The following is an 8965-nucleotide window of genomic DNA, read 5'->3' as shown; positions in this document are numbered from 1 at the left end:
GGCGGTAGCTCCCGGGAGCTCCCCAGGAGCCTGCGCACCGGCTGACAGAGGGGAGAGGCGAGCAGAGCATCAGGTGTGAGCTATTGCATCAGCTGCAGCTCAAGGCCATGATATACCTCACTTCTTTGCAAGGAAATGTTGTGTTTCGTGCTTACCTGTGGCTCCAGAAGAGCTTGAACCACGTCCCGGGACACATGCAAACCAACAAGGGCCTCGTGTCCCTTTTGCTTCCAGCTTCAGGCCCAAGAAGCGCTGTTGAGCCACTCAAGGGTTAACGCCTTGCTTATAGGGCTGCAAACCTTCTCCAACTGTTTCCCATTACCAGCTCCAATCTTTTGTTACTCAGGGCCAGGATCTGGCCCAGCTGGCAAGGCAGCTGAGGAACCCTCAACTGACCCTCTTTGCTCCTGCAAATGTTTTCCAGTCTGCGCGGTCCCATGCCCACAAAGGCTCTTTCCTGTTCTGAGAAAACTCAAGGCTCCAGTTTGCTCCCTGCCCCAAGCCAGCTTCTGCTGCTTAACCACCAGGAGAAAGGGAAACTACGCCAAGAATTGCATTTGCCCCAAATAAAACTGGACTCCGGAAGGGAGAGTTGTTAATAAAAATCTAGTTCTGATTTTACTGGGACAAAACCAGAAAAATCTAATGCTATGATCCATCTTGGAGGTATATTTCCAAAGGGGCCTTAACCCAAACTGTGGATTTGCACTGGCCCTTATCTCATCCCAAAGGAAGCACGAGCTCCACGTGGGCTGCAGCTTGGGGATGTCAGTGCTGTCACTTACGCTGCTGAAGATGGAGGACTCTGCACTGCGTACTGCTATATCCAGAGCCATAGCTGCAAATTTAGAAACATTGCCTGAATTTCTCTTCGTGCTCTCCCACGTCCTGCCCTGCTACAATTCCTGTCTGCTTGCGTTTAATTTCTTAAAAAGCACTGCTTAGCAACCTGACAGCCTTTTCACTTTGAGCACAAGGCAACCAGTTCCTCCCATTCCCACTCCTCCAACAGGGAGGTAGCGGGCACACATCCCCGTTCGCTTTACAGCACCATCTGAGATGGAGCCAGGGTTATAACCCAGCAGCCTCGGTGACACAAGGGCTGTCACCTCTTGGCAGCTCCAGAGTATTTTTGTCTGTGGGAAGACAGAAGGGTCCTCATCCCTTCTGATGCCACAGATCTCATCTGTACTTCCACAACGAACCTTTCTGCTGTGGAGTAATATCCTCACTGGAGCAAAGGATAGGTAATTACAGAGCCTTCAGTAAACCTTTTAAGCCATTCATCCAAAGCCCCCAGAGGGAAGCAGGTGAGACTATAATATGCATTGCACAAGAGATACGTATCTAGGGTATTTTATTTTATAAAAACCTCTCCCCTCCCTTTGCGGTTTGTTTAAAAGGAATGGCAAAACAAACCAGGTAAGCTGCAAGTCACTACTGCCAGCACTCCCAGCCCTGTCTTCCACGCCAGATCCACCCCGGGACCGGTGTGGACTCTGCGAGAGCTGCTCAGCAGATAAGCTGCTGGAGAACAGAGAAGGGCCTCGGACTAACGATGAGGCACAGCTCTTCTTGCTTCACAGTTTGGAAACATGCAACCTCCCCAGTCGCCTTCGGCTGAGAGCGGAGGGAGGCAGGATGGGGCAGGTCCAAAATGAACAGGGAGTGCTGTGAAAGAGTCTGGAGTGAGGGAGAAGAGCAAAGGGGGACAGATAAAAGCACGAAACGGGCATGAGTCATGTTGGCATATGGCCTCCGAAGAGAGCCCTCAAGCAAAGAGGGTATGAAGTGAATTCCTAGTCAGGCAAAAATCCACTAAAACAAAAGGCAACCCAAAATAGACTCTTGCATACCTGTCTCCTCTGGCTCATCATTAGAGGTTCAGCATCACACGAACTCGGGCTGTGTTTCTTGCTGGCATCTGGTCACGCTTGGCCAGGCCAGGGCAGAGGTGGGAGCACTCACGGTGCGTGGGGAGAGCGCTCGCTGCCCGAGGCAAGCCCACATCTCCAGCTAATCGTTGCAAAAGCTGCCTTCCTTCCCCAGAGGGAAGAGCTCTCTCCAAAGAGTCAACATGAGGGTTGCAGGTCTTACACACTTCCACTTGCACACACAGGAAAGAAACCCCGCTGCAGGCAGCTACTTTCCCTTCAGCCTATCCACACCTACCCACTTATGAGCTAAGGATGAAGGAGTTTAAGCTGGGATCCAGAAACCAGCCCTCCCAGACCTTTGGGGAAAGCTTGGATCTGAAGTCAAGCAGCGTGGCTCCAGCTATTTCTGTCGTAAACCCTGCTCTCCCGCCTGGGGATTAGGAAAGCAAGCAATGCAGGTGTTCTCCGAGAAACACGCAACCCGGGCACGGCAGCTCTTTGGAGAGCTAAGGATGAAGGAGTTTAAGCTGGGATCCAGAAACCAGCCCTCCCAGACCTTTGGGGAAAGCTTGGATCTGAAGTCAAGCAGCGTGGCTCCAGCTATTTCTGTCGTAAACCCTGCTCTCCCGCCTGGGGATTAGGAAAGCAAGCAATGCAGGTGTTCTCCGAGAAACACGCAACCCGGGCACGGCAGCTCTTTGGACCCCTAACAGCAGATCCATTAGCTGCGGCTCACGCTGCAGCCTTGCAGCTGGGTGAGCCACAAGTCAGTTCCCCGCTACGCTGGGGCTGGAAGCTGGCCAGCAAGCCTTTCTTCAGCTGCTGGCCTGCTGTTTTTACAATGAAGAATCCAAACCCCAAGCCAGCTTTAGTAACGTTTCTCCTCTGCAGAAACACCGTTTCTGCACACTGAAGTTTCTACTTCAGAGAAACTTTTTTCGTTTATAGGGGCCAAAGGCATGGGGGAAGCAGACCCTCCTCTTTGGTGCTTGTATAGTGACCCGCAGCACCAGGTCCTGGGCTGGACCATGGCCCTGCAGCACTAGAACAACAAACAGCAGGAGAAACAAGTTCATTATGGGGACCATCAGTGCACCAGAGAACCTCAGTGGTGGAAAGTGCCCTACCTCATCCATCTTCAGTCTCCACAGCAGCAGCATCTCCTTCAGGGGCAGCATAAGCATCCCCAAATATTCTAGACTAAGAATAAATCAAGGATTTTCAGCTCCCTTGTTCCTTCTCTCCCTGAAGTCACACTGTGGTAGCTTCTCAACACAGCTGGAAGAGCTCTGGTCACTGCGCTGAGGAAGGAGCAGCCACCAACAGCAAACATCTCCAGCCACACAACACTGTCACTACGATGGACTGCTTTACAAGCTTGTGTTTCTCACGCAGAAGTTTGGTCTCGTCCAGAGATGCTTGTACCAACCCTTCGAGCAGGACACTATATCCATCCCCACTAGACTGGCTTTTTCCTTCCGCAGAGTCATCCCTCGAAAAGGGCTGCAGGGACCAGAGAACAACCTCTTTGCTGTACAAACATGCCCTCCATGGGGCAGGGAAAAGAGTTTAGCTCATTTCCCTGTCCTTATTTTGGGTACAACCCAACACTCCTCACTAAAGCCAGCTCAAGGGCAGCTTGAGACAAGTGCATGAAGTCCTATTCTGGAAGAGCATTAGGGTAACAGCGGAACGGCACGAGCACACCTGAGTTGAAAAGAGCCTGCAGGCGCTAAATATCAGTTTGAGACATGCTGGCAAAGCCACGTAGAAAGGGCACACTGCCTAGCTCAAACTCCTGACGCTTATTCTTTCTTTGTACAAGCACCTAATTCCCTCCCAGATGTTTGCAAAAGCTCAGGATGTTGGCACAGTAGCAAGGAGTTGGCCTTTAATTAACCAGAAGTCAAATACAAAAAGGACGTCAGCAACTTGCGAGCTGTACTGCTCCCCCTGACCGGAGCGTACACTCTTCTGTGGGTCCACACACATTGGTGTCTCTCCATACTGCTGTTTTTTCACACTAGCATGTAAAAAAGGACTCTGCTGGTGCTGCTTACATTTCTGCTGATCCCCTTTCAACACGCACTATTGAGTGAGATGAACAGATGCATTTCCCGTCCCCCTTAAACCGTAGCCACAACGTCACACTCCCCAAGGACAGCAGCACACCCAGTGCCAGTCAGTTGAAAAACCACCAACACAGAAAAGCAGAGTTAGGGAAAACGCAACCACCACCTCAACCACACTGGAAAAGCCGTCCCCAACATCTGCCTTCAGCCCCCGCAGCTGCCGCACAACACACAAACACCCCCCCCATCCATCCACGGTTCTGCCTGGATGCCACCCTGCCAGATGGGCTGATGCACACCCGTTTGTGAGCGAGTCCAGCCAGAACAAATCCTCTCTGGCTGTCTCCGAAATGCTGCTGACCCAGAGCCTTAGGAGGCCAGCGTGACTCGCAGCTGCAGCAGCCCAGGGGATGCCCCACGGTGGGGATGGAGAGCCGTAAGCCAGTTCTTGCCTGTCACACTGCAGCAGACAGGTGACATCCACAAGCTGTGCGAAGGGATCTTGTAAAGCTGTCCTGTACCCCAGCCCCACTTCCCTACAAACACACTCACTCTGAGTTAACTTAGGTTTCCATCACATATATTTAAGAGAGGGACAGTAATACCAGAAACAGGCCCTGATTATAGGTCATCCTTGAACAGCTGCATAACAGTGGGCTTCCTATAATTTGTTAAAGAAAGTCATTTCCCCCTCTTCATTAACGTAGTGTTTTTTGCATTGTTTGCCTGGCTTCGGGGCCTCCTGGACTCAGCCTTGCAAGGATGAGCAGCAAGACTTAACTTCTGCTGCTGCCCTGAAGTGTCCGCTGGCTGTATGGCTGGCCCCGGTGGATCTTCACGTGTTTGGCTAAATGGTCACTGCGGGCAAACTTCTTCTCGCAGGCGGCACACTGGTATGGCTTGACACCGGAGTGGGAGCGCTTGTGACGGGAGAGCTCATCCGACCGGGAAAACCTGCAGGAGAAGGGAAGCACGGTGGATCCAGCTTTCGCTGCTAGACAGGACAGTGAACATGAGGGCCCCGGCACGTGGGAGGCTGAGGTCTGTCTCTGCCACAGCCTCTTGGGGTGACCCCGGACAGGTCATTTCTGTTCTGCTCCATCCAATCTACCAGTGAGGCACAGGTACCCCAGCTCCTGCTGGAGGAATGGAAAGAAATAAACCCCTCCAAGGGGTGATTTGATTTAGAGACAGGAAAGAGGAAAAGAATTCATTTCTTTCCTTAAAGGACACTATGTCCTTCCTTTGCTTTAGACTTGCTGAAACCTTTTGGGAGCTGACAGCCCCAAGGCCAGGTGCTGAGAGAAATTGCTTTTTGGGGCACCAGTCCAGGCTGGCAGTGACTAGGACACAGTTCAGAAGCCTTCGTGGAAAGGCTTTACTATAACTTCCCACATCCAGCCAAGAAGAACATCGCTGTTGAGAGAAGGCTTGTTTTTCCTGAGAGAGTGTGGGTTCTCCTTGCAAACTCTGAGCATCCCCTTGTTTCTCAGAATGGCAATGAGTTTTCACTGTCAGCCTGGGCTGGACTGGGAGCTGGGGAGAGAGAAGCAGCCTGTGAGCTGGCTTAAGTACCAAGCACAAGGGAGGAAAAGCAAACGCACCCAGCTTGGAGCACAGAAGCAGAGGTTTCCATGCCAAAGCAAGTTGACTGCTGTTCTGAGGATGCAGTAACAAGGACCACAGGAATACACAGTGTTCAGACTGCTTGTCTGTGTAATTCCCACACCTGGATCAGATCAGCTGAACAGCCTGGAAAGTCCCTTTAACCACATGCATGCCCCCACTTAATTCTCCTGCACGGTTTCTTCCACCTGGCATGCACAGATCCAGACATGGGGGCACCTGCACTGAGTTGGTCCACAGCAGTTTTATGAGTGCCACCTCAAAGGTCTCAACGAGGCCTAGGAGCTGGTGTGACTTCAGCATGCTTTGCATGTCCGAGTGTCAGGGGAGTGCTGGAGAGGAGGACTGGACAGGATTTACTCCTGGTTTGCCTCTAAGGAGCCAACACAGATGGCAGGAGTATTAGGACGGAAGGGTTTTTCCATCTGGCTGAAACATGCCCACGCAAAGAAGCACAAAGCAAGGAGCTTCAGATGTAACCCCAGACTCCCAGAGATAGGATTTCAAGCTCACACCTGGTACAGTAAATACTGCGCCTGCTCACAAAAGGCTCTGTGAAAACAAAATGTGTCCCAAGGCCATCCTCAGGTCTTCCGTACAAACCACTGACTTATTTTCCAGTTTTATTGCAAGAAGTAAGTTCCAAGGTCTCAGCTCCTCATAGAAAGCAGGGCCAGGAGAAATGACACACATATTTACAGTCAGGGCCACATCTAGAAAAGGGAGCACGGCTCAGAGAACCCCAGCCGCAGCTGAGTACATCACTCGATAGTATAACTGCTCCCACGGAGGGGGAGAGCAGGGCAGCAAGTGAAGCAGAGCACAGCAACTCAGTGGACAGCCTGCAGGATGCTATTCTACAGGCTAGCACCATCCTCTTCCTCCTTCCCAGAGGGAAAAGTGATGCTTGTGTGATTGCCATTGTCCCCTTCCTCAATCCCCAGGCTCTGAGAGTCAGGTGCAGGAGGGTTTAGCAGTACTGGTTGGTACTGGAAAAGGAGCCGATGCCTATAAACACATACTGCGGTTATAGGTGAAATGGAGAAACAATTGCTGATGGCAAAGGGACAGCAGCTTGGCAAGAAGAAGTCCCAAAATTCAGATCTAGTCTCATACCTTCCAGAATTTCACCACCCCGAGACAGAAGCCATAAGACACCATTCAGGGAAACAAGGCAGCGAGTGCATGCCAAAGCATTGCATAAGAAACCAGGAAAGCTCAGTGCTGCCAGCACCAGTTTTCTTTGTGATATGCTTTGAGATCTGCTGATGAAAAGTGCTATGCAAGACCTGAGGACTATTAGCCCTTCTTGCCAAAGGCTGTACTGAGCATCCTGCCCCCCAGGACAGGCACACGGTACCAGGAAGAGAACACCACAGCAGAAAAATAATCAGAGAAGTGCAGCGCGATTAAGAAGCAGGGTTAATTTAGGGAACACAGATGAAAGAAAATGACAACCACCATCACGTGCAGAGCAAACAAAAGTAAAGGCAACATGGAGATATGCTACAGAGCCACAGGTGTCTGAGGGATACAAGCAGCCAGGGCAGGCAAACAGCAAGAGAAAGCAAAAGGTTGCTAAACAAACACAGAACTGTGCTCTGGTTTCTGAGGAAGCAGTGAGACTCCTATTTCCTGGCACAAATATTAATGGGAAAAGCCATTTTTGTAGCCCAGCTGCAGAAATTGTCCTGAACTAGACAGAGAAAGCTTACAAAATTACAACATCAGGTGGAAAAGCTGCATCACCAGGGGGTATATAGGCATCCAGTTCAAGGGGGATTTGGGGTGTTTGGGAGAGTGTAGTGTCAGCTATGCTTCCCCAGCTGGAGGTTTTCAGCACTTTTGGACTGAGTGAAAACTACCCAAAGCGCTCAACAAACTTTACTCCTCCAGGCCTCCTTCCAGCTCTCACCTATAATTCACTCAGAAAAGAAAACTTGTGATTTTATCCAGGATTTTCACTAGCCAAGAGCTCTCCTGCATCTTGGCAAGCAAGGGCAGGCCTTTGGCAAGGACACCCATTCGCACAGAGTCCCGCAACTCCCACTTACCGCCAGCCACAGTTGGGCCAAGCACAAGTGTAGGGTTTCTCGCCGGTGTGCCGACGAAAGTGAGCCTTGAGGTGGGAACTCTTCGTGTACATCTTGCCGCAGCCCGGGTGCGAGCACTTATGGACACGGACGAGGGAAGGGGGGGCTTTCTGATTCTTAGGCGTTGCCTCCACCTCTTGCACATCCCCTGGCCTCATGGCGACTGGCAGGGGGGCAATTTTGACATACTTTTGGTCCGTGACGGTCACAGGGGGCTGGACCTGAGGGAGGAGGGACAGATTTTGGCCCTGCAAGCTGATAACCAGCTGGGCCACCCTGACACCACCTGTAGCACTCTGTGCTAGCGGGCTGCCACTGTCCATCTGGAGAGGCTGGATTTGGAGGACAACAGGAATGCTCCCAGTGGCTACTGCCTGGTCACTACCATCAGCTGTCCCTCGAGGCTGAGCAGCGTTTGAGGCATCTTCTTCTTGAACCACACTGGAGACGGGCTGTCCCCCAGAGCTACCTAAGCTAATCTCAGATTTGATCTCGACCTTCCCTCCAGCTGGGTGAAGCTCGCTTGCTTCGTCTTTGAGGAACTCAGCCTTCTCCCTTAGGAACTCCTCAATCTCCTCCAGGGTGGGAATGAAGTCCTGGGAGAGGTTGCTGCAGAAGTCAGGCAGCCTGAGGTGAGCCTCGCAGACAGTGACTTGGGGTTTTGTGTCTTCCCCCTTTGCACCGGACAGGGGGAGCGGGGTGCCTTCAGCTGGTGCTGCCTGCAAGGAGATGTCCAGAGCCTTCTGGGTGGCTGGATGCCCTCTCGCTGCTGTGCCCCGACAGAAGGGATGGTGGCATGCTGCGCTGCAGAGCACTGGCAAAGCTCTCTAGCAGGGAAGAGTTGGTCAAGGAGGGTAGCAGCTCCTGGCAACTCACAGAGACCATTTGTTGACTCACGTCCTCTACCCACACAAAGCTCTTGGCTCAGCTAGATCAGAAGCCTCTGTAAGAGCTCAGCTGGGGCTCCCGAGGCTGGGGAAGTCTTCATTCATCTGCAAGGGAACACCACCAAGGTTATTTCCAAATTAAAAAACAAACAAGAAAACCTCAACCTTTGAATAAAATGGACTGTGCGTTAGGAAGAAAACATCAAAACTAGTCAGCGTCCTTTGTTTTTAAAGAGTCTGTTGCTCAAAAAACACATGCTAACCATTTTCCTATGCAGGACGCCAACAGGCTGCAAAGAGCTAGATTCCCCCCAGAAGCAAACTTCTCTGGGGAGTTTATTAATGTAAAAATACACAATGAAACACTTCATCCCTCTTCCACCTATGCCAGAGGGCAGGTATGTGCTGCT

General features: G+C 51.5%; 1 protein-coding gene across 1 annotated transcript; it reads right to left on the bottom strand.

The window, feature by feature from the left end:
• Window positions 1–4725: 4725 nt before the first annotated feature.
• Window positions 4726–8387, bottom strand: LOC104077206 (Krueppel-like factor 15; the record flags this gene model as incomplete). Its single annotated transcript, XM_009578351.1, has 2 exons — window positions 4726–4903; window positions 7630–8387. Coding segments are annotated over 2 exons (936 nt in total), but the record flags the coding sequence as incomplete, so codon positions are not given.
• Window positions 8388–8965: the final 578 nt, after the last annotated feature.

The sequence above is a fragment of the Fulmarus glacialis genome, unplaced genomic scaffold (genome assembly GCF_000690835.1).
Source record: "Fulmarus glacialis isolate BGI_N327 unplaced genomic scaffold, ASM69083v1 scaffold18685, whole genome shotgun sequence".
Lineage (NCBI taxonomy): Eukaryota > Metazoa > Chordata > Aves > Procellariiformes > Procellariidae > Fulmarus > Fulmarus glacialis.
The sequence above is the reverse complement of the archived record's forward strand: the minus strand, read 5'-3'. Positions and strand labels throughout refer to the sequence as shown.